Source organism: Amia ocellicauda, chromosome 7 (genome assembly GCF_036373705.1).
Source record: "Amia ocellicauda isolate fAmiCal2 chromosome 7, fAmiCal2.hap1, whole genome shotgun sequence".
Lineage (NCBI taxonomy): Eukaryota > Metazoa > Chordata > Actinopteri > Amiiformes > Amiidae > Amia > Amia ocellicauda.
In genome coordinates this window covers 742,719-769,646 of record NC_089856.1, presented here as the reverse complement: position 1 = coordinate 769,646, position 26,928 = coordinate 742,719, and the positions used below count along the sequence as shown (strand labels likewise).

Below are 26,928 nucleotides of genomic sequence, written 5' to 3'. Positions count from 1 at the left end.
CACGGCGCTGGTCTGTAGCTCCACACTCATTGACTGAATCGCTTTTTTCTATTATTTTTCTTCTCTACAGACATTGAACGATATTTTTATATTTGGCCGTTAAACCTGCTTCCCTACCAAAGTCTCGGGTCAATAAAGCTCGATTGAATTGAATTGAGAGGCTGTGACACAGGCAGTGAGAGGGAGGAGGCAGAGACAGAGAGTGAGAGGGTGGGGGCTGTGATAGAGACCGTGTGAAAGGGAGGAGGCTGTGACGGGTGTTATGGTGTCGTCCCAACCAGCAGAAGCAGAAAGTAAAGCCACATCTGACGCCCTGGACAGACCACCTTTAAAAACTCTTTAATTTATTTATAGAACTTCTTTAAAAATTAAAACAAAATTGCCTCCCACGCTAGACTGCCCCCCCAGGCACGCTGTCTGAGCTGTGTTCACAGGACGGGCCTGACCCGGCGCCGCCAGGGACCAGAACTAGAGACGCGACGGCTGAGGGTTCAGCCTCTGACTGGGACGGGGTCTTGTGTGCGTCTCTGGGGCAGTGTGAGTGTGTGAGCTGTGCGGTGAGGCGGGGTCTGGTGAACACAGCTCATCTGATATATTAACATTTTGGCAGAAAAACTCAATACTGACAGACACACAACACCAGAAGAGATGGGGGGCACAATGGGGGTGGGGGGGCAGTTACACCCTACTCACACACATACACCTCTCACAACTCCCACGCACACACGCGTGACGAGACGAAGGCAGGCGACGCAAAACAAACTTTAAATCTCATTACAGCAACAAAAACAACAACTGAACAACAGAGGGGGGGAGAGAGAGAGAGACGGAGGGAGAGAGGAAAAGGAACAAGAACGGGGCTGGGCCAGCGACTGACAGCCCGGTCCAGCTCATCTGTGATTGGACGGCCTGTGATGGGCGGGCGGGCGCTGGAGTCGAGGCCGTCCTGCTGCAGGCTGTGATTGGTGGTCTGTTATCCGTGGCTTTGTGATTGACAGGGCAGTTCAGTTCAGTGTGGCCAATCAGTGGCCAGTGTGTGTGTGTCAGTGTGTGCGTCAGTGTGAGGTGGTCACTGTGTCGAGGGTGTGGGTGTGTCAGTGTGGGTGCGTCGGGCCGGTGTGTGTGTTGTCTCAGTTGTCCGAGGCTGCTGTGGTGAACAGTGCCCGGGCGTCGGTGCGTGCCAGCTTGGCCGGCGGCTCCAGCGAGTCGCTCAGCCCCCCGTCCGTGGCCAGAGACAGCTCCTGAGGGCAGTCTTCGTCGCTCTCCTCCTCCTCCTCCTCGTCCTCCTCTGAGAGAGGGAGAGAGAGAGGGAGATGAAGGCTGTAGCGTAACCACAGATCCTCTCTAAACTTCTCGCCTGTCTCTGAGCTGCAGTGCATTGTGGGATTTCCTCTGCTCTTTAATCCACAAAGCCCTGGACTGGATCAGGACGCCCCTCCTGAACACAGGTGCGTCGCTGGCGTTACTGTAGCAATAAGTGTGGGGTCAGGGGTCAGTACCTTTGTCAGGGTCCAGTGTGTTCAGACTCCTGCCCAGGCTGGCAAACTGGAGAGGAAGAGAGAGAGAGAGAGAGAAACAAAACATGACAGAAAAATGGTTTGACAACGACTGCAACAATGCGCAAGAAACGTAGAGAACTTTCAAACTAAAAGCACCGCGACCCCGACAACACAGCACTGCGGCAGAGCCTGGGCCCTGGAGGTCAACATGGACAAAACTAAAATCATGATCTTCCAGAAGAAAGCCAGGATCCAAAGCAGAAAATACAATTTCACTCTCAACAGCACCACAGTAGAGCACACAGCCAGCTACACCTACCTGGGCCTACTAATAAACTCCTCAGGCAACTTCACCCTCGCTGTCAAGACCCTCGCTGACAAAGCACGCAGGGCGGACTACACCATCAGGAAGAGGATCAGCTCCCTGAGCCCCTCGGTGCTGCTGTGGACGAAGCTCTTTGACAGCGTGATCCTGCCCTCCTGCATGGCAGTGAGGTCTGGGGCCCGGTTATCAGCACCGACTTCGAAAAATGGGAGAGGAGCCCCACAGAAGCCCTGCACAGGAAGCTCCACAGGAGCAGCCCCAACAATGGCTGCCGAGCCGAACTGGGGTGACTGCCTCTGGGCTGTGCAGTGCAGAAGAGAGCCCTGAAATACTGGCTACACTTGAAACTCAGCAGCCCAGAGACCCACCAGCACAGCGCCCTGAGGCAGCAGGAACACACCCCCACACAGACACCCTCGGCCAGCTGGCCCTGAGGCTCTGTGCCCAGAGCCACACCGACAGCACAGAGCTGCTGAGCAGCCGAGGCAGGAGACAGCCCCCCCAGCTCCAGCACATCACTGCGGCGCTGCACCGCAGCTACATCGAGCACTGGGCTCAACAAACCAAACAGCAGAACAAGCTGGAGTGATACAGGGCCCTGGGCAGAGGATACAGCCCGGCAGAATACCTGACACGGGTCACAGACCCCCAGCAGAGACGGACTCTGACCAGGTACAGACTGAGCGACCACAGCCTGGAGGTGGAGACCGGACGGCACAGGCAGACCTGAACCCCCAGAGACAGACGCCTGTGTGGACAGTGTGGGTGTGGGGAAGTAGAGACAGAGGCGCACTTCGCCCTGACCTGCTCCAGATACACACAGGTCAGAGACGCCTTCTTCCCCAGATTCGCCAGCAGAGTCCTGACTTCCCCCAGCTCAGCACAGAGGCGCGGCTCAGAGTGGGGCTGGGGGAGCACAGAGACTGCGCCCTGATCGCGGCAGAGTACATCACAGCCTGCCACACAGCCAGAGAACCACAACCATGTCTCCAAACCAACAACACAGCACATTAACCATGTAAAATAATGTAAATAACTATTTTATTTTATATTTATAAAGTTCTTAATGTTATTGTATATAATCTCAATGTACCCAATTGCTTTGGCAATACTTGTGTGAAAACATATCATGCCAATAAAGCACCTTTGAATTTGAATTTGAATTTGAGAGCGCTGCTGTGATGGCAGTTTCCTGTGCAGGGTTACTGTGGTACTAGTCTCAGTGTGTCAGAGTGTCACAGTCTCTCTCAGTGTGTCAGAGTGTGAGTGTCTCACAGAGTGTCTCAGAGTGTGTCAGGGTGTCTCAGTGTGTCAGAGTGTCTCACAGTGTGTCAGGGTGTCAGTACCTCCCCCATGACGGCGATGGGTGTCTCTCCGCGCGCCTGTGCCACGCGCTGCTCGATCAGGTAGTACATGTACTCGTCGTACAGCAGGCGGATCAGGTGGAAGGAGCCGAAGCTGGCGGCGCTGCGCAGGGTCAGGTCCCGGATCACCATGGAGCTGCGGGGGACAGGCAGAGCCCAGCTGTCTGTGTGTCTGTCTGTGCCTCCCCTCTCCTGTCCCCTCCTCTCCTCTCTCTCCCCATCTCCTCACCTGTAAAAGCTCCACTTGAGCAGGAACAGCTTGGCTGCACGGGGGAAGGCCGGGCTGGCCTGGTGGGGCTTCAGGACGCTGCTGACCACCCCGTCCAGCCAGGACGCCCACTGCTCCAGGGAGTTCTGCTGCTGCAGCGTCAGCTTGAAGTCCTGCTCCAGCCGCTGGACCACACTGTCCTCACAGCGACATACCCAGGACGCCTGCTCCTGAGGGAGGGGGAGGGGGAACAGGACAGTCAGAATGGACAGACACACAGAGACATAGACACACACAGAGATCAGGAGACAGACAGACACAGAGAGAGACAGACAGACACAGAGACAGACCTGCACGTTAGCGAAGTCCACTCTGTTGAGGTCGCTCAGCATCTGGTTGATCTGCGCAGTGTTCTGCAGGACGGCACGTGCCGCCTGCGCCAGGTGATTCAGAGATGTGTACCTGCGCAGCGTCTGTGCAAACGCACTCGCTGACGTCACCTGTAGGTACAGGACCCTGACTGTGGACAGTGTATACAGTGGGCAGTGTTTATAGTGGACAATGTATATAGTGGGCAGTGTATACAGTGGGCAGTGTTTATAGTGGACAATGTATATAGTGGACAGTGTATACAGTGGGCAGTGTTTATAGTGGACAATGTATATAGTGGACAGTGTATACAGTGGGCAGTGTTTATAGTGGACAATGTATATAGTGGACAGTGTATACAGTGGGCAGTGGACAGTGTATACAGTGGATATAGTGGGCAGCGGATATATAGTGGACAGTGACTGACTTTGACTCGGACCATCTCCTCGGGGATGTTCATCATAGCCGTGGTCAGCCAGCTCTCCAGGCTCTTGGCAAAGTTTCGGATGGCTTGAGTTAAGGCACCTGCACAGAGACACAGGTCACTGACACACACAGGCGTTGACACAGTGTCACTCTGACTCTGACACAGGCTGGCACACACAGGGTCAGTAACACACAGTGCGCAGTTACAATGTGTCTGATCTGCAGTGTGTTGCGTGTCGGGGGCGGGGCTCACTGGGGATGGGCCGCAGCACGTCCGGGATGAGGATCTCCACCAGGCCCTGGTACAGCGTGTTGTCGCAGTGGCGGCTCCACTGCAGCACCGGCTCGTATTTGCACAGCAGGACCAGACTGCGCTGCGGGAGGCGCTTCTCCGACTCGTCGTGCCTGAGGAGAGCAAGGGGCGTCAGCAAGGGGTGTGTGTGTGTGTGTGTGTGAGTGTGTCTCTCTGTGTCAGTGTGTATGTCTGTGTGTGTGTGTGTGTGTGTGTGTGTATTGTGTGTGTATAGTGTGTGTGTGTGTGTCTCTCTCACACTGGGAGACTGGCTCCCTCGCTGCTCGTGCTGTCGCTGTATCTCCAGAAGGTTTTCCACAGCGTCTCCACCAGAGTGAACTGCAGGTTAATCATCACGTCCAGGATCGCCTGGGACACGGAAGGACAGAGGGTTAGACAGGCAGACAGACAGACACTCACACACAGACAGGCAGACACACACACACACACGCAGGCAGACAATCAGACACACAGACAGGCAGACAGACAGACAGGCAGACACACAGACAGACAGGCAGACAGACAGGCAGACACACCAGACAGACACACCAGACAGACACACACATACAGACAGACTCGCAGACAGACAGTCAGACATGCACAGGCAGGCACACAGACAGGCACACAGACCTCGCAGTGCTCTCGGTACAGCAGCTGGAAGCTCTTGATGTGTTCCAGGGAGATCCCTGCCGGCAGGGCCTTACCCTGCAGATCCACCTCAGGGAACTCGGGCAGAGCGCGGGAGGCATCTGGGAGGGAGGGGGAGTGCAGGGGCAGGGAAGGAGGGGCAAGAGATGGTAGAGAGTGTCAGCGTGGAGCTCTGTGTCAATGTGTGGCCTGTGTCATGTGTGGCCCGGCATTCTCCTCACCCAGGAACTGCTGGTATTGCTGCACTTGGGCACTGATGTCAGAGAGCCCCGCCCCCTGCTGCTGCCCCAGCGCCATCCCATTGGACATCCCCTCCACCTTCTGGACCGGCTTCAGCCTGCAGGGCACAATGGGCATGGTTATCACGAGAGCCTGCGGAGCTGTCTCATGGCCAGTGTGTCAGTGTGTCAGTGGTCAGTGTATCAGTTGTCTGTGGTCAGTCTGTTGGTTTGTCAGTGCTCAGTGTGTCAGTGTGTCAGTTGTCAGTGTGTCAGTACCTCTGTTTCTGGGAGAAGGGCTGCTGTCTCATGGCCAGGTGCTGTTGGTCCTCCATGAGTCTCAGCAGGGGGGAGCTGGCCTTGATCCGCAGCCCATAGTAATGATACTTAGAGTTCCCCCTGCAGCACAGCACAGGTACAGCACAGTTACAGCACAGCACAGGTACAGCACAGTTACAATACAGCACAGGTACAGTACAGTTACAATACAACTCAGCAACTTACCTCACCTTGAAACCCACAATAACCCGACTAGATCTTTTCACTTATCACTTTTTAATGCCGTAATTTAAGGATATATACGATATTTAAACGCACAGAGCTTGACGTAAATGAAAATATCATTGAAGATCTAAATGTAATATTTCTAGAACTAAATGTAATACTTCTGGATACATTTCACATTCCTAGAGTTTTAAAGCTGACTCTGTTTCTCTGTTACTCTTTGGACCTGGTTAAAGCTGACACAGCCTCCCTCAAACAGTATAGATTCTTTCTCTTATTTCAAATATATATCTTATCTCTAAGGCTCTGTATTCTGTTGTTTCACTACATCTTGTTGTTTAACAAAACTTGCTGTGTTGGCATCCTTGACCAAGAGGTTATTAATTCATAAAGTCTATGTAGTAAGTAATTTAAATGTCTCTTGTTAATTAGTTACAAATTGCTTAGTAAGCTTGTTTGCACCTATCAAGAATGAAAGAACGGTCTTCTCTGTCTTGCACACAACCCATAAAATACCAGTTGTAACTCAGAATTGCTGAGACTGTCTGAGGAAACTTCTCCTGTCAGGCTCCCCTGCAGCTGCCAGAATAAAGAATCAACCTTCTACCACACACTCTTGCTATTTTCTGCAACTCTTCAATCATGAACTAAAAACATGTTAGTTCCTATTGCATTTGGCTTATCTTTACTTGATGTAATGCACACAAACTCCCGCCTGCAAGTCAATCAACCAATCACAGCTCAGTGTTCATCATAAAGCCCTCCCCCATATGCCCGGATCTAGACAACAGCCAATCACAACTCACGTTCAACGCAGAACCCGCCCCCACGTGTTGCGTCACTCAAAACCAGAAGCTTGTCTATAAACAATATTTTATTATGACCGTGATGACATAGTGCGGATGAGATAAACTGAACCCCAGCTTAATCAGCTGATTGACAGCGAAGCAATTCCGGGGTGTCATCACTTTTTTTAAACATTAATGGGTTAACCTTTACTTTCTAAATATGTCCTGAAAGTTTCATTCACATCCATTGCTTAAAAGATAGAAAAAAGCACATTTGTTATGAGGCCGTTAAACATTTTTTTGTATTTTTCACATCAGGACATTCACTGATTTAAAAAGGTTTGGGGATATTTAGGGACATTAGCCGTAGCTGCGAGTGACCCAGCTGGAGGCAGAGCCGTTTCTAGGCATAAGCAACATAAGCGGCCGCTAGGGTGCCCCCTAGCCAAAACTAATAATTAATAAATTGAATATATTTTCTATAATTGATCCCAGTCATCACTTTTCAGATTGGATTTTATGTTTGATCATTTAATCAAACATAAGTTATGCGCTAGAAACCTGCCATCAATCTGGTTTTGGTATGCGCTGGCTGTAGTAGTAAAAAAGAAACAAAGAAATAGGATTGGGACACATCCAAATTTTAATGGCGGAAAAAAGACTAAGAACGCACCAACCTGGCGCACAAAAATACACTGAAGGAAAAACAAGCACAAGAGAAGGTGATGTTAGCTGATTATGCCTTGTTCTTATTGCTGTACAGCAGCTTGCTTGCACACTAACTGTTTTAATGACGATGACATTTCATGTGTAGATAAACCTGTCTGTATGTTTTTTTTCTAGTTACTTTAACTGGACAGTCCCAGTTCACCTGACCTGCCACCAAATAGCATTGTATTAAAACATGGTGGATGTGCATTTGCATTGATAGTGAAGACTCTGTATAGGAAAGTTGAAGAAAGTGTTTTGTGATCATTATATAATGTTTTATATTGATGTTAGCATTAGAAATGACTTGTATACAGACTGAGCAAATTAGCTTTATCTAGTCTAGCAAAACCAACAAAGTGGTTGTTAAAGATGTATCCTATTGAAATTATTCTCTATGCTTCTTTTTCTGTTTTTGTACGATAAGAGAAATGGGTTTCTCCGAATGCATCGCATATGGGTTTTCCCGAATGTATCCACCCTTGGGTTTGTCTGTGTGTGGATTTCCTGTTTCTCCTCTCAAAGCTAAAGATGTTACCTCGTTGTTAAGAAAACCACAAGATCGTACCGTTTGGATGCTGTAACAGGACCAGACATCTGCCTCCATGATGACCTCCTCCCTTGGGAAGGGCAGCCTACAAACTTTCCACAGCTTGCATCTTTTGAAGCCTTTGATTGGATGAACGGCCACAACATTCTACATGATTTCCCTATAAAGCTTCACTCATGTTTGTAAACATTAAGTTCACACCGAAGGAATTCCCTGACGTGGTGCTTCCGAGCCGACTTGATTAAAGTTCTATTTGCTTTATCTCAACGACTTTTCCAGTTATTTCAGAGACGGGTTCTACAGATTGGATCTGCAAGAGGTCTGCTCTTTTTCTGTTTTTGTTTCTATATGCTCTAACTCTGCTACCTAGTTCCGCAGCATCAATGATCAAGTTTGCTAATAAGCTAGTAAATTAAAATCAGCAAATGGGATTTGGCAATCATAGGCTACTGATCTCTATATTGATCAAATGCCTACTTTTTTTTCTCATGATTTTGCAACTTATGGTTGTATTGTCTTAGTAAACTATGAGGAGGACTATGAGTCACCTCTTGTCATTGCTCAGGGACGCTCATTTGACAGTTTGAGAACCGCTGACTTATTTAAGCCTGCAGAGCAGGGTTGTAGTGGAGGGTAAACGCACGTAAACGCTGTTTACGCACCTTTTTATTTGTGAAATAACGTTTACTCACATTTTCATGTAATTATCGTTTACCTACGATATGCTCATTATGTGTGCCTGCGCATGCTCGATTTGCCTTACAAGCGGGTACTGATTCATCTCTCCAACAAGAAGCTGCGCTCCTCCGCGTCCCGCTGTACACTGACAGTGCAGAACTGCGCAGCCTCAGCTCAACCAATAAGCGCTGGTGGCAATAAGCGGTCTCACTCAGACAGAGATTCAAAACTTTTTAAAACGTCCATTAACTCCTGCGACTTCCTTGTCTTCACCTCCCCTGAAAAAGCCCAGGCTCTTAGATAAAGAGGTATCAAATGGTAAATAAAATACTGTAGTTTCTGATATTTCAGATGTTGAAATCTGTGATTAAAAACACACACACGTGCAGACAGGAATTTTGAATGTGGCCAACATACTGACTTCAATTAGTCAAAATGATTAGTTTTATTTGTTTTTCCGGCAAGTGTTCAGACAATGAGTTCTGCAAGCAAATGTGATAAACTGCAAATATTAGTTGTCTCTGGTTTCATGTGTAACAGTTATGTATTGTACATTAATACATTATCATCACATATTGTAGCCACACTAGTGCTCTTTAGCGCTTCAAAATACTTACTGTATTTGCAGTGTAGCTCGTATCAAATCATTATTAATGTGAATAGCAATATTTTATTTACAATATTAATATTTACCAAGTTAATAGTGGGGTGGTGGTGGCCCCCCTGGCCCCCCCTGAGCACAGCACAGTCAGAGCACAGGTACAATACAGCACAGTACAGTCAAAATAGCACAATACACAACACAAACAACAGTCTGTAGTGCAGTGTAGTGTGGTGTAGTGTAGTGTGGCGAATTGTGGTGACGTACCGGGTGCCCAGCCGGCGGGTGCGCAGGCCCATGAACACAGAGCGGATCAGTTTGCCGAAGGAGGCGGCGTTCACCGGCTCCAGCTTCTGCTCCTGGCAGTGCAGCAGGTAGTGGCAGTAGAGCGTGGACCGCGGCAGACTCACCCCCTCGGCCGTCTCGTAGTTGTCCAGCAGCCACTGCACCTTGGAGGGGGAGGGGAGACGGGAAACAGTGTCACCACCAAAACACAGCCGCGGTCAGGAGCTGAGCCCTCCCCGCCACCTCCCCCTCTCCTCACCGTGGCGGGCGACGCTCTGGTAGTGTGGGAGTAGGTCTGGTTGGCTGCGCTGTTGCCCAGCATGTAGCCGGTGGTCTGGATGACATAGCTCCCCCCCCCAGCCCCTGCTCCGCCACCCCCGCCTCCACCTGCACCCCCCCCTGCCTGCCCGCCCCCCCCTGTAGCCGCGCCCGTCACCCCTCCTCCTCCTCCTCCTCCGCCCGCTGCCCCACCGCCTGCCGCGCCGGGATTGGCCACGATCTGGCCACCCCCCGACACGAACATGGACACGGCCGTGGCCCCGCCCCCTCCCCCCGCCGGGCTGGACGCAGCCTGGGAGGTCACAGGGGTCGTGACCTGTGAGCCTGAGGCGGGGGGGGGGTCGTAGTAGGGCGTGGCCCCGGTCTGGGTGTACAGGGGTGTCTCGGGGTATGTGTAGCCCGAACGTCTACAGAGGAGAGAAAGGGAGAGAGGAATATCACATTGTATTAAACAGACAGACAGACACTCAGAGACACAGACAGGGACAGACAGAAAGAGAGGGAGAGGGAAGGAGGGAGGGAGAGAGAGGGAGAGGGAGAGGGGAATATCACATTGTATTAAGCAGTCAGACAGACACTCAGAGACAGACAGAGAGAGGGAGAGGAACACATAGACTGATAGGAACAGACAGAAAGAGGGACAGACAGAGAGGGGGAGAGACTCACATGGTGCTGGTGGTGTAGTTGGGATCTCCGCCCTCCACGTACTGGACCTGACTGGAGTAGACATGCTGGACTGGGACCTGCTGCAGCTGCTGCACCTGCGCCACACACACACACACACACACACACACACACACACACAGGGTTAATACATACACACACAGGGTTAATACACACTCGCACTGAGGGTTAATACACACACAGGGTTAATACACACTCACACACAGGGTTAATACACACACAGGGTTAATACATACACACACACACACACACACACAGAGTTAATACAGCATGCAGACACACACAGAAGGTCAACAGCACACACACACACACAGGGTCCTAACCCTCCCGCTCGCACTCTCTCTCTATCTCTCTACCTCCCTATCTCTCACCCCTATCCCCCCTGCCCCTCTCTCTCTCTCTCTCTCTCACCCCTATCCCTCTCTCTCAGTGACCTACTCTCAGGGCAGAGACTCCTTGTCTCTCGTAAGGCCACAGCTGGGGCAGGGCCTGCACAGTAGCAGGGGGGCCGGCGGGAGGCGCTGCCTCCCAGACATGCACCCTCAGCGGGAAGGGCAGGGAGGGAGGGAGCGGAGGCAGCAGGAAGGGGTACTGCTCCGAGTCCTCATCCCAGGGGCTGTGGGCCAGGGGAGAGGATGAGGATGAGGGGGAAGGGGAGGGGGAGGGAAAGGGAGAGGGGAACCATGTGTCTGTCTCTGTGTGCGTCTGCCTGTCTGGGACGCACTGCAATCCTGCTGTCCCTCTCTGTCCCTCTCCCTCTCTCTGTGCCTGTCCGCCTGCTCTGTCTGGTCTGTGCGAGGTGAGGGACTGTGCACCCTGTTGACAACACACAACAGACAACAGCAACCGGCTACACTACAGTCTCACTGTACAGTCACTATACATCTCACTGTACAGAGTCACTATACATCCCACTGTAAATACACTATACATCCCACTGTATAGACACTATACATCTCACTGTAGAGTCACTATACATCCCACTGTAAATACACTACACATCTCACTGTACAGACACTATACATCCCACTGTAAATACACTACACATCTCACTGTACAGACACTATACATCTCACTGTAAAAAGTCAATATACATCCCACTGTACAGACACTATACATCCCACTGTACAGAGTCACTATACATCTCACTGTACAGAGACACTATACATCTCACTGTACAGAGTCACTATACATCTCACTGTACAGTCACTACACATCCCACTGTATAGACACTATACATCTCACTGTACAGAGTCACTATACATCCCACTGTAAATACACTACACATCTCACTGTAAAGACACTATACATCTCACTGTACAGAGTCACTATACATCTCACTGTAAATACACTATACATCCCACTGTACAGAGTCACTATAATCTCACTGTAAAGACACTATAAATCCCACTGTAAATACACTATACATCCCACTGTAAATACACTACACATCTCACTGTAAAGACACTATACATCTCACTGTACAGAGTCACTATACATCTCACTGTAAATACACTATACATCCCACTGTACAGAGTCACTATAATCTCACTGTAAAGACACTATAAATCCCACTGTAAATACACTATACATCCCACTGTAAATACACTACACATCTCACTGTACAGAGTCACTATACATCCCACTGTAAATACACTACACATCTCACTGTACAGTCACTATACATCTCACTGTAAATACACTATACATCTCACTGTACAGAGTCACTATACAGCTCACTGTAAATACACTATACATCACACTGTACAGACACTATACATCCCACTGTAAATACACTACACATCTCACTGTACAGACACTATACATCTCACTGTAAAAAGTCAATATACATCCCACTGTACAGACACTATACATCCCACTGTAAATACACTATACATCCCACTGTACAGTCACTATACATCTCACTGTACAGAGTCACTATACATCTCACTGTACATACACTATACATCTCACTGTACAGAGTCACTATACATCTCACTGTACAGAGTCACTATACATCTCACTGTACATACACTATACATCCCACTGTAAATACACTATACATCCCACTGTACAGAGTCACTATACATCTCACTGTACAGAGTCACTATACATCCCACTGTAACTACACTATACATCCCACTGTACAGAGTCACTATACATCTCACTGTACATACACTATACATCCCACTGTAAATACACTATACATCCCACTGTACAGAGTCACTATACATCTCACTGTACAGAGTCACTATACATCCCACTGTAAATACACTACACATCTCACTGTACAGACACTATACATCCCACTGTAAATACACTACACATCTCACTGTACAGTCACTATACATCTCACTGTACAGAGTCACTATACATCTCACTGTAAATACACTATACATCCCACTGTACAGAGTCACTATAATCTCACTGTAAAGACACTATAAATCCCACTGTAAATACACTATACATCCCACTGTAAATACACTACACATCTCACTGTACAGTCACTATACATCTCACTGTAAATACACTATACATCTCACTGTACAGTCACTATACATCCCACTGTAAATACACTATACATCCCACTGTACAGACACTATACATCCCACTGTAAATACACTACACATCTCACTGTACAGTCACTATACATCTCACTGTAAAGACACTATACATCTCACTGTACAGAGTCACTATACATCTCACTGTAAATACACTATACATCCCACTGTACAGAGTCACTATACATCCCACTGTAAATACACTACACATCTCACTGTACAGAGTCACTATACATCTCACTGTACAGAGTCACTATACATCTCACTGTAAATACACTATACATCTCACTGTACAGAGTCACTATACATCTCACTGTAAATACACTATACATCTCACTGTACAGAGTCACTATACATCTCACTGTAAAGACACTATACATCTCACTGTACAGTCACTATACATCCCACTGTAAATACACTATACATCCCACTGTACAGACACTATACATCCCACTGTAAATACACTACACATCTCACTGTACAGTCACTATACATCCCACTGTAAATACACTACACATCTCACTGTACAGTCACTATACATCCCACTGTACAGACACTATACATCTCACTGTACAGTCTCTATACATCTCACTGTAAATACACTATACATCCCACTGTACAGTCACTATAATCTCACTGTAAAGACACTATAAATCCCACTGTACAGAGTCACTATACATCTCACTGTACAGAGTCACTATACATCCCACTGTAAATACACTATACATCTCACTGTACAGAGTCACTATACAGCTCACTGTAGAGTTGCTATACATCTCACTGTACAGAGTCACTATACATCCCACTGTAAATACACTATACATCTCACTGTACAGAGTCACTATACAGCTCACTGTAGAGTTGCTATACATCTCACTGTAGTGTCACTATATATCTCACTGTACAGAGACACTATACATCTCACTGTACAGTCACTATACATCCCACTGTAAATACACTATACATCCCACTGTACAGACACTATACATCCCACTGTAAATACACTACACATCTCACTGTACAGTCACTATACATCTCACTGTAAAGACACTATACATCTCACTGTACAGAGTCACTATACATCTCACTGTAAATACACTATACATCCCACTGTACAGAGTCACTATACATCCCACTGTAAATACACTACACATCTCACTGTACAGAGTCACTATACATCTCACTGTACAGAGTCACTATACATCTCACTGTAAATACACTATACATCTCACTGTACAGAGTCACTATACATCTCACTGTAAATACACTATACATCTCACTGTACAGAGTCACTATACATCTCACTGTAAAGACACTATACATCTCACTGTACAGTCACTATACATCCCACTGTAAATACACTATACATCCCACTGTACAGACACTATACATCCCACTGTAAATACACTACACATCTCACTGTACAGTCACTATACATCCCACTGTAAATACACTACACATCTCACTGTACAGTCACTATACATCCCACTGTACAGACACTATACATCTCACTGTACAGTCTCTATACATCTCACTGTAAATACACTATACATCCCACTGTACAGTCACTATAATCTCACTGTAAAGACACTATAAATCCCACTGTACAGAGTCACTATACATCTCACTGTACAGAGTCACTATACATCCCACTGTAAATACACTATACATCTCACTGTACAGAGTCACTATACAGCTCACTGTAGAGTTGCTATACATCTCACTGTACAGAGTCACTATACATCCCACTGTAAATACACTATACATCTCACTGTACAGAGTCACTATACAGCTCACTGTAGAGTTGCTATACATCTCACTGTAGTGTCACTATATATCTCACTGTACAGAGACACTATACATCTCACTGTACAGACACTATACATCCCACTGTAAATACACTACACATCTCACTGTACAGTCACTATACATCCCACTGTACAGACACTATACATCTCACTGTAGAGTCACTATACATCTCACTGTACAGATGCTATACATCCCACTGTACAGACACTATACATCCCACTGTACAGACACTATACATCTCACTGTACAGAGTCACTATACATCTCACTGTACAGTTGCTATACATCTCACTGTAGTGTCACTATATATCTCACTGTACAGAGTCACTATACATCCCACTGTACAGACACTATACATCTCACTGTAAAGACACTAGTGTGTGCTCAGTGTCAGCGTGTCAGTGTGTCTCAATGTGTCAGTCAGTCACTCAGCATGTCAGTGTCTCAGTGAGTCAGTGTCTCAGCATGTCAGCGTGTCTCACCTCCTGTGTGAGGTGTACCTGCTGCAGGTTGCTGACCGTCAGCTGGCCGCTCTGTCCAGTCTTGGCCGTCTGGGGAGCCGCCTGCACCTCTGACCTCTGCTGAGAGACCGAGGAACAACACATCTAACCAAGACACACTGAGCAACACACTGGCACACTGATACACACACTGAGCAGCACACTGACACACTGATAGACACACTGAATCACAGTGATACAACCAGTATGACCGTTACAAATCAAGTGATGCACAAGTTACAGTTACACAACAACACAGTGACAAGACACACAAGAGGGACGCAGTTACACACCAATGCGTGACACACAGAGATTCAACAACGTCACGATAATACAATGACACCTCTACAATAGTAAAACAGCACAAAAAAACAGAGGGCTCCCCAGGTCTCGTTCCAGTCTGCTATAACTGCTTTGTGTGTGTGTGTGTCTGTGCGTGTCACCTGAGTGAGTGTGTGTGTTACCTGTGCAAGTATTACCTGTGGGAGAGTTACCTGGGAGGGCACAGTGACCTGCTGCACAGAGGGCAGCTGCAGAGCCGACACGGGCGAGGCCTTGGACACAGATCCCTGGACCAGCAGACGCTGAGAGGGAGAGAGGGAGAGAGGGTGAGAGGGAGAGAGAGCTTCATCATGGGTAGCTGTGTGTTTTCATTTACAGGTGAGAATGAGACGAGGTCTAGGGTTCTTACTTTACCTGCTGTGTGCTCTGCACCTGCTGCACCACCTGTGTGGGTACACCTGTCTGTACCACAGCCGGGGGGGGGCTGGAGTCCGACACAGAGTCACTGGCATGGAGGGTGCCCTCTGAGAGAGAGAGAGAGAGAGAGAGAGAGAGAGAGAGAGAGAGAGGAGGAAGAGGAGGAGGAGGAGGGGGGACCAGGTGGTTAATACTGATGTACACTGTCTTACTGACTGAGCAGTACAGGACACCAGCGCTGCTAACACTACACTGTAACTGAGGGAGAGAGAGAGAGAGAGAGGGAGAGGGATGGCTCATATACACACACTGGCCAACTGACAGATTGCCTAGACACTACAGAACATTTACAACACATTCAGAGAGAGAGATAGAGAGGGGTTAATACAGACGCACCGAGTGAGTTTCGGATTGGGCACTACAGTACATTGACACTGCACCGAGAGAGAGAGAGAGAAAGAGAGAGGGGTTACTGACTGAGCACTACAGTACACCAACACTGCACTGAGAGAGAGGGAGAGAGAGAGAGAAGGATAGATACAGGGAGGAGATGGAGAGATCTGTACTCACGGTATCCGCAGTCCAGGTTATAAAACCAGTTATGGTAGTACATCATTTTTCAGGATGCAGAGAGAGGAAAGAGAGAGTGATGGAGATGGAGAGAAAGAGGGAGAAGGAGAGGGAGAGGAGGTGGGTGGTGTTTAGGCCTGTTGCTCTCTCCACAGCTTTATATCCTGAGAGTAGCCTTGGACAGCTAATCTCTGGGGCTGCATCCAGCAATCCCTCCTTCACATAAACACAGGTATCAGGTGGGGAGAGCGGGAGAGGAGGAGAGAGGGGGGGACAGCATAACCACACTGAAAAAGGTCAGGCAGCACACCTTCTCACTCTTTCTCTCTCTCTCTTTCTCTCTCTCCATCTCTAGCTCCCTCTCTCACTCTGTGACGGAGGTGAGGGCTGTGTTTCTGGAATAACACTCTTGACTGTGACCCACCGTGGGCCCCATCACCGCAGTACCACTAGCAGGAGACAGATTACAGTAACAGGCCCTTATAACTGCTCATCTATGCTACAATATACTGTACTGTGACACACGGTACTGTACTACGATACACTGTACTGCTTTTCACTTTACTGCACTGTGAGGTACTGTTTTATGCTGTGCTGCGATACGCTGTGCTGTTTTACGTTGTACTGTGACACACTATACTGTGATACGCTGTGCTGTGATACTGTACTGTACTATGATACAGTGTACTGTGATACACTGTACTGCTACACTTTACTGCACTGTGAGATAGTTATACACTGTGCTGTGATACGCTGTGCTGTTTAACACTATGCTGTAACACACTGTACTGCTCTATATTTTACTGCACTGTAATACACTGTGCTGTGATACGCTGTGCTGTTTAACACTATGCTGTAACACACAGTACTGCTCTATACTTTACTGCACTGTAATACACTGTGCTGTGATATGCTGTACTATGACATGCTATGCTGTAATACACTGTAGTGTGACACAATATGCTGTGACACACTATACTGTGACATACTGTGCTGTGACATGCTATGCTGTAATACACTGTAGTGTGACACGCTGTGCTGTGATACACTGTGCTGTCGTCTTGTTCTTGGTAAGCCTCTACTGAAATCCCTCTCTCTGCTCTGCCTGGACTGGCATAGGAACCAGCGACACAGAGCCGCACCACACTGCACTGAGGCGAGCAGAGCCAAGCCGGACAGAGCTAGGCTGTTTGGGGGGCAGTAGGGGGGTTCCCCAGGACATGCCAGTGTGGAGAGGCTGGAGGACAGCCTTCCCTTGTGGCAACTGGAGTGCGTGTGTCTGTGTGAGTCGTGTGTGAGTCTGTGAGTGATGCATGTAGATCTGTGTGAGTAAGGGTGTGTTTGTGAGTCCGTGTGTGTCTGTGTGTGAGTGCGTGTGTGTGTGTGTGAGTGAATGTGTGTGTCTCTGTGTGTGAGTGCGTGTGTGTCTGTGTGTGAGTGCATGCGTGTCTGTACCCATTTTGCAGTGCCGCAGCTCACTTCCTGCCCTCGCAGCACCGAACCCGGCAGCTTGGACAGCTCAGACTCCCCACACAGCCGCTCTGCTGTCCCTCAACCTCACGAACCCTGACCCCTCTGGCCCACGCTGCCAAACCTCATCTTATTTCAGCTTTAAACCCACAGTGTGAGCGGCCGCAGTCCAGCGGATAGGGACGGCTCCTCTATCGTTTCAGGCTTTTTTCCTTTTTGTTATGAGTTATGAATAGAGAATAATTTTCATAATTGTTATCCATGCACCGCATCGTTGTGTTGTGTCTAGGGCTGTGAGCCCCTAGAAAACTGGAAAAATTACACACTCTTTCTCCCTCTCCCTCTCGCTGGCCTCCATCATTGCATAAGTCTTCCTCTCCCTCCCTCCTTCCCTCCCTCCCACTCACCCCCTCTCTCCCTCTTTTGACCCCCCTCCTTCTCTTCTTCTCTCTCTGCAGCAACGTGACACCATGTTACCTGACACTGGCTGGGTCACTCCAGATATAGATATCCCTGAAATAAACACACACACACAAACACACACACATAATGGGACTGGCACACCTGCAAACTGACTTGTGTCAGTGTATAGCAGCGTTTGGCTCACCTGTGTCAGTGTGTGTACAGTTAGGTCCATAAATATTTGGACAGTGACACAATTGTCGTCATTTTGGCTCTGTACGCCACCACAATGGATTTGAAAGGAAACAATCAAGATGTGTAGACTTTCATCTTTAATGTGAGGGTAGTTATATCCAAACTGGGTGAACAGTGTAGGAATTACACCCATTTTAATATGTGGTCCCCCCCAATTTTAGTGTCTCAAAAGTAATTGGACAAAGTAACATAATCATGAATTAAATTGTGAGTTTCAATACTTGGTTGCAAATCTTTTGCAGTCAATGACTGCCTGTCTGGAACCCATAGACATCAGCAGATGCTGGGTTTCTTCCCTGGTGCTGCTCTGCCAGGCCTGCACTGCAGTGTCTTTAGTTCCTGCTTGTTTTGGGGTGTTTTTCCTTCAGTTTTGCCTTCATGCTCAATTGGATTCAGGTCAGGTGGTTGACTTGGCCATTGCAGAACTATCCACTTCTTCACCTTAAAAAAGTCTTGGGTTGCTTTCGCAGTATACTTCGGGTCATTGTCCATCTGCACTGTGAAGCGCCGTCCAGTGAGTTTTGAAGCATTTGGCTGAATCTGAGCAGATAATATAGCCCTGAACACTTCAGAATTCATCCTGCTGCTTTTGTCAGCAGTCATATCATCAATAAATACATACATACATAGTCATACATGCTCATGCCATAACATGCTTCACAGATGAGCTGGTCTGCTTTGGATCATGAGCAGTTCCTTCCCTTCTCCGTACTCTTCTCTTCCCATCATTCTGGTACAAGTTGATCTTCGTCTCATCTGTCCATAGGATGTTGTTCCAGAACTGTACAGGGTTCTTTAGATGTTTTTGACAAACTCTAATCTGGTCTTCCTGTTTCTGGTTTCCATCTTGTGGTAAACCCTCTGTATTTACTCTGGTGAAGTCTTCTCTTGACTGTTGACTTTGACACAGATACGCCTACCTCCTGGAGGATGTTCTTGATCTGTTTTTCTTCACCAGGGAAATAATTCTTCTGTCATCCACCACAGTTGTTGTCCGTGGTCTTCCGGGCCTTTTGGTGTGCGTTCTTTCTTTTTAAGGATGTACCAAAGAGTTGATTTGGCCACACCTAATGTGTTTGCTATCCCTCCGATTGATTTCTTGATTTCTCAGCCTAATGATGGCTTGCTTCACTCGCAGTGGCAGCTCTTTGGACTTCATATTCCACTTCAAGCACATCTTGATTGTTTCCTTTCAAATCCATAGTGGTGGCGTACAGAGACAAAATGATGACAGTTATTATTTATGGACCCAACTGTATGTCTCACCTGTGTCAGTGTGTTTGGCCCACCTGTGACAGTGACGACGATGTACTGCGCGGTGCTCTGGCCGCCGGGATGCCCAGGGGAGCTCTGTATCTCTGCGGTGACGTACTGCGTGGGCGGGGGGGCCTGCGGGGGGGCTGCTGGTTTCTGCGAGGGTGGGGCCACAGCGGGGGGGGGCGCTGCGGTCACGCTCTGTCCCGCGGGGGGGGCGGGGGCCGAGGAGGCAGAGGGGGCGGGAGTGGGGGTGGCGACGGCGGCCTGCAGCTCGGTCAGGTACTGTGGCGGGGCAGGGGGCGGCGCGGGGGGGGGCTGGCTCTGTCCCGTCACCACACCGCCCCCCGGTGGCTGGGAGCTCTGCTGCAGCTCGGCCACATATGCTGGAGTCGCCATGGCCAGACCCAACACTGCACGTACCTGACAGAGAGAGAGAGGGGAAGAGAATGAGGGAAAAATCAGTGGGAAGAGAGAGTGAAGGGGTGGCATTAATACAGTATGTCAACAGAAAGAAAGAGAGAGAGAGAGAGAGAGAAAGACAGACGGACAGAAAAAGGAAAACAGCCAAGTAGTCAAATGTTGATAACGAGTGTGCCATTCGGCCACTTTGTCTCAGCCACACAGAGAGGGAGAGACAGGGAGGCGGAGAGGGGGGGTGAGGGGCAGTACAAGGTGTCCTGTTCCAGGGCAGTGCTGTAATGTGATCAGCCGGGCTTACTGCAGCAGCTCTCTGCATGGACTCACTGCCTGCCAGCCACTCTGACACGGCACACACAATACTGACACAGCACCACAGCACACACAACAGCACTGCCACTGACACGCTGTCTTGGCACAAAACAGAACAGACAGTGAACACTGTGCTGTAGTAGATCCTAAACACTGACACACAACGTTGTGCGCAGTAACAGACTGAACACTGACCCTGTTTGCTGAGCCTTGCTGTGACACACACTGCACTACAGTGCATAATCTAATACACACTCACACTCACTCAACACCACTCACACACTCATCAGAGAGAGAGAGAGTGAAGGGGGGGAGGAGGGACGTTTCCTTCTTCCGATGTGAAAGTGTTGTGAAATACTTTGCTGTGATGGGGAACTCCAGGGAGGGAGGGAGGGTGTGGGAGTGTGTGTGTGTGTACAGTGGGTGTACATACACACAATCCATCCGGACCTCTCTGATCAGTATCCATCTCGCTCAGTCATCCAGTTTGGACGGACTGATCTAGCAGGGTCTTCAGGGTGCCACACACCTTCCACTTCTTAATGATCCTCTTGACCGACTCCAAGGGATATTCATGTACTTTGATATTTTTATCTGTGCCTTTCAACAGCTCGTCCAGGAGGTCTTCTGAAAGCTGCTTGGTGCTCATGGTTGAGTCGTTGCTCTGAAATGCACGACCCAGCAGAGGGACCTACAGGAGCTGCTGACTTTACCCTGGATCCACGTGAATCACTACAGTTTCACACAGATGGAGCCACTTCCACTTAACACAGTGTGTGAAACTGAACATGATTGCTTAAACCTGAGCTAATTTAGGACTGCTATTACAAGGGGGGTGGACACTTATCCTATCAAGCTATTTCAGTTTTTATTTGTATAGACATTTTTGACTTGGAAGTTGTGGGGTAGGATGTATAGATACATGGAAAAAGACATTTGCACAGTATAAGGCAACAAAAGGTGAAATTTGTGAAAAGGGGTGTAGACTTTGTATAAGCACTCTATAGACAGCGAAGCAATACATCACAAGTACAGTGTAGGACACCAGTAATAGCACACAATACAACAATGCATTCCAGCAGAAGTCATACAAAATACAACAATAACAATACATTAATATTCTCAATGTTTTCGCAAACAGACAAGTGTCCTTCATTTTGTAATTTTACAAATACAAAAATAAATATCGTTCATATTAATAGTTCAAGATGTATTATCTTGTGGTAGTAAAATGTCATTGATGTTGGGAAAGTCATTGAAGGTGATGATTTTACTGTCAGAAATAAATAGAAAAGTAAACTTTGCTGGACACGTGCTGCACTGACAGATCCACAGCGTGACCCCGGGCGGCCACCATACCAATAACCTCCAATCACCTAATAAAAGAGTCGCTTTCTGTGCACTTTTCATCATCACAACCTGCCCCGCACACACATCTGTCCCTTCTCGTCACAGCGCTGCCCTGTCATTCCGCCCCGAGTCTGCTGGCTCGCTGAAGAGAAATGTGATGTAAAGGGAGTGCAGGGCAGTGGCGACCTGTGACTGAATCAGAAATATACATGCGTTCATAAAAACAAACGCGCTCGTCTGTGACGTGTCGCGGCATGACGTCACTCTCGAGCACTCGTTGCATCCCTAACGTTCCTCGCTCGTGACAGACAGCACGCGCTGTCAGCCTCGCTCCCGCCCCGCGCACAGCGCCCTGCGGTTGGCTGGCCTCTCCCACCCGCCTCTTCTGATTGGCTGCCGTCCGTGTCAATCACGCCCCACCCCACCCCCCAGAGGAGCCTCGACCTGACGTCACTCTCGCTGACAGCAGCGCGCCGACGCTGACTACACTGTCGCCACTTCGACGTGAAACTTTCCAGACAGAGCCAGCGGCCTCACACGGAGCACTGAAGCCCCGAACGACCGCAGCCAGCGCACTGATCAAACCGCGGCGCGGCGCCACTTCCCAAAGTCCACGGCGAGAGAGACACACGCCCCCCCGCCCCGCTTCCTCTTCCCCTTCCCTCCGCGCAGACCGCTGCCCCCGAAGGCCGCCTGTGTGAGCGAGAGGCTGGCCAACCGAACTACACCCCGCGGCCCCCTCTCGCCACACCCGCCATCTTGTACCCGGATCACGGATCTGACATCGTCATAACAAGCGCCCGGCGGCGCGGCCCTCGCCCCACAAGGCCCCTCTCCGCCGGCGCCCGCGCCGCCACACAGCCGCGCTCGCCGCTCGGCGCTGCGCAAACACAAGCAGCAGCATAAGTGACGGCTGTATTCACCTGGGCCTGCGCGGTGCCTCCCGGTGCGCTGTGCTGTGCGGGTGTAGTTTGGGTGTTTGGGGTGTTTTCGGTGTTTCTCGCGGATCCGGTTGTTGTTGTTGTTGACTCCCGTTGCTGGGTTCTTGTCGCCAGGACTACCGTGGCTATGGCGCTTCGTCCTCACCGGGGCAACTGTTGCTAACCACCCGCCTTCCTCCCGCCCACCCCGGTCCCTGATTGGCTGGCTGTCTGCAGCCGCCGTTCACTCGCCTCTCTCTGATTGGACAACGTGTCTGTCAGAAAGAAATGCCGTCACGCCATTCGTTAGAAGGCATGTCAGTCATTAGCAACCCCCGCCCGAGTACAGTACACCCATTTGGGCCACGCTGATTCGGTCAGGATTCTGTCAATCCAACTTTTCAAGCGCTGATTGGCCTTCGATGTTGTCAATCACTGTCAAACTGCTCATTGGCTCCGGCCCGAACGCCTCCATTAATTCCGTGGTGCTGATTGGTCGTTGTTTTGTCCGTCAATCTCTTCTGCGAGTCTTATTGGCTGAACTGCTGTCGATTTCACTGGAAGGGTGTTTGAGTTTTGCGTGTTTCTACAGTTAAACGGGGAGCGTTTTGGGAGCTGTAGTTTATGCAACATAAAAGGTGTTTCCCGTTTTTACAATAATCGAATGGGATTCTACAACAGAATAGCAACACTTCGAGCACTTTAGGGACATTTATAGATGAATAAATAAACATTGAATCTTTCCTCTAACATGTCAAGTATGGCTACTCTGTTACTACAGCCTGCTGTTACTAATGCCTGCTGTTGTTACTATAATCTGTTGTTACTAAAGCCTCCTGCTGTTACTAGAGCCTGTTGTTAGCCTGTTTTGAATATAATCTGTTTGTTACTATATTCTCCTGTTGTTACTATAACCTGCTGTTGTTACTGTAGCCTCCTGCTTTGAAGGGATGAGCAATTCCACAGATTGCAGTCGAACCCAAGATCGGTTCCTGATTTAAGATTTGATGAGTTAACTTTGATTTGACTCATAAAACAAAAACAACATCAATAACATTCCTGAAATATATTCGTTAGTAGAGTCCCAGATAGCGTCGGCTCTGTGGAGTGTGTGTGAGTGAGACGTCTGTGTGTATGTGGTGGGGATGGGGATGGGGACACAAACACATTAATTGGTGACCTTTAAGCGAGGAAATAGGGATGAGAAGAGGCAAGTGGGGGGGAGCAATCAGCTCCCAGATTCTCAAAGGTCCCTCGTCTCTCAAAGGACAGAGACGCTGTAATCAGCAGCCCCCTGGCCTGTCTCCACACTATCGCCTCGCTCAGGGTAAAGCACTGACACCTGCCCCCTCCCGTCTCCTTATCTCTCTCCTGTTCTCCTGAGCAATTTACATTTTGCTCGAACTGCGACTCTGACACCGAGAGACGAGATGCAGACCTGGAGAGATGCAGAGATACAGAGAGAGAGAGTGTGTGTGTGAGAGAGAGAGAGAGAGAGTGAGAGAGAGAGAGAGAGAAAGAGAGAGACTGGATGCACAGAGAGGAAAAGCAATTGAAAAATTCCTGTTAAAATTTGGCAATAAGGTTTTTTGACTCCAGCCTGTTGCTCTCTATGGCAGTGAGGTGTGAGACTCTCAGAGTCCCGCACAAAGACAGCAACACAAACACACAAACACCCAACAGATCCCTGCAGGCAGAGTCCTGCACACATATCCTGCAGATATAAAGGAAAACACAGAACAAAGCCTGCAGAGCAAAATCAGGCTGATATACCCAAATAATTTGGTTGATTGATTGATTTATTGATTGATTGATTGATTACTTGATATCGTTTTTTAGTTTTTTTTACAATTTGTTTAAATCTACTTTTATTTGTATAAACTGTCCTGATTATTATTTTTAATTGTTGACCATAAATATACAGATGGGTGACAAATTAAAGGAAAACCCACATACAGTGTCTCAGTGAGGTCTTGGGCACCACGAGCCCCAGAACAGGTTCACTGCTCTTGGCACAGATTCTACGAGTCTCTGGACTCTACTGGAGGGATGGACACCATTCTTCCAAAAGATATTCCCTCATTTGGGGTTTTGATGATGGTGGAGGAGAGCGCTGTCTAACACGTCGGTCCACAATCTCCCATAGGTGTTCAGTTGGGTTGAGATCTGGTGACTGAAGGCCAGAGCATATGAGTCACATCATTTTCACACTCATCACACCATTCAGTGACCCTCGTGCCCTGTGGGTGGGCATTGTCATCCTGGAAGAGACACTCCCATCAGAAATGTGTCACCATAGGATAAAGGAGATCACTCAGAATCAGTGACCCTTCCCTCTAAGGGGACAAGTGGACCAAACCATGCTAGGAAATGCCCTCCACAGCACAACAGAGCCTCCAGACCCCCTCACTGTAGGGTCCAGCAGTCAGGCCTGTTCCGTTCTCCTGGTGTCCCACACATGCACTCACCCACTTGTCCAAATTTGTCTTTGTAATGAGGGGTTTATGCACTGCCATCTTGATCCAAAATCGAGGTCAGCTGGGCTACTCAGCATTTGTATACATGCCACAGAGCATGATGGGATGTTAATTACTTAATTGTATCATGCAGTGCACCTGTTTGGAGTCATCTGCATTCGTTGTGTTCCTCCACTAATTTATTCAGGTTTTTCCTTTAATTTGTCACCCGTCTGTATGTATGTATACATACATGTGTGTATGGGTCAGTTGCAACAATATTGCAATCTAACATTCCTGTCACTTGGGGGCTGTAGTAACTATTACAGTAGGGCGGTGTTGTAGTAACAGTGCTGTTACAGTAGGGCTGTGCTGTAGTAACTAGTGTAACAGGCCCCTGGTGGACGGCCATGTAACAGATAATAGTATCTGTAAAACAGGAGAACTGTTTAGACACTGGAGACCGTTGTAGTATGCAAATAGCCCTGATCGGAAACCTCGTCCAGAACAAGCCTCAAGCACAACAAGCCAACCCCTCCAGTGGTGATCGCCAATCGTACATGACCTGAATATTACAGCTACATGTTTCTCAAAAACAAATTATAAAGTATACATCTCTTAATAAATATAGCAACCATAGATACACAATATGACCATACACTTTGTGTGCGTCACACTAGCGTCACAGAAGGGTGTTTGGCTCTTAGGTGGGTTAATATCCCAGCTGTAGATTTATGGTAGTTTAATTGTACTGCACATATTATACACTTAACAGTGTTTTTATTTACTTTGTCAAAGTATTTCCATGCAGAACTTGTCTTTGACGAAGCCATTGGTCGCGTTCTTGTAGCGCAGATTTCCACAGATATGCGCAGAATTGCTAAATTCCACCTGCGGAAATCCGCACTACACAAATGCGACCATTGTTAGCCAAGGTATGTTCTAGTTTAGCCAGTCACAGCCAAGAAATAACAAATCCCCCCTTCTATCAATCTTCATTACAGCTGATTAAGTGTCCAAATGTGGGATGCAGACTTTGCCACTGATGTGTGCCCCCCAGTATATTGTTTTCTTCTTCTCATGCCTTGACTGCATTGGAATGAAAACACTTTAAATGCACCAGTACATCACATGTGGCAGCTTTTCCTTCATGTCTTTGATGGCTCAAGTGCAGCTCAAGTGTCTTATTAGTTGATCCAACTGCACGGGTTTATGATGGGATTGTTTACAAAAGCACAACATTCTTCACGGGTCAACCAGCCCCTGTTCCTCTCAAAGTGCACCAGACTGATGCATTTCACATATTTTGCCTACTAAAAGTACCAATGGGGGTATTTTTGGACCCCACTTGGAAATTATGGAAAATTTACACTTTCTGTCAAACAGTAGAATGTTTTATTTTATTAACCTGTTGTAACACAAGTAAATGGCTTTAAATCCCCACAATAAGCATGTATTTGAACATTTTCACACATTCATAACCAAATTTGTTGTTATAAAACAGAAGTTTTTTCGGTGGCCCTGA

General features: G+C 48.3%; 1 protein-coding gene across 2 annotated transcripts; it reads right to left on the bottom strand.

Moving 5' to 3' along the window:
- Positions 1–323: 323 nt before the first annotated feature.
- On the bottom strand, positions 324–23,146 carry rfx1a (regulatory factor X, 1a (influences HLA class II expression)). Of its 2 annotated transcripts, XM_066707757.1 has the most exons (19): positions 22,951–23,144; positions 19,981–20,368; positions 15,992–16,101; positions 15,775–15,879; positions 15,278–15,376; positions 10,409–10,503; positions 9,723–10,149; positions 9,446–9,627; positions 5,629–5,748; positions 5,353–5,468; positions 5,114–5,232; positions 4,743–4,852; positions 4,445–4,596; positions 4,193–4,290; positions 3,747–3,896; positions 3,418–3,626; positions 3,171–3,324; positions 1,500–1,545; positions 324–1,288 (listed from the first exon to the last, which is right to left on the bottom strand). In XM_066707757.1, the coding sequence occupies exons 2-19, from the start codon at positions 20,342–20,344 to the stop codon at positions 1,131–1,133; spliced, it is 2,814 nt and encodes a 937-aa protein (XP_066563854.1). In that variant the 5' UTR covers positions 20,345–20,368; positions 22,951–23,144; the 3' UTR covers positions 324–1,130. The 2 variants fall into 2 exon arrangements, with proteins under 2 accessions (XP_066563854.1, XP_066563855.1); XM_066707758.1 differs by lacking the exon at positions 3,171–3,324 and having other exon boundaries at positions 1,153–1,288; positions 22,951–23,146.
- Positions 23,147–26,928: the final 3,782 nt, after the last annotated feature.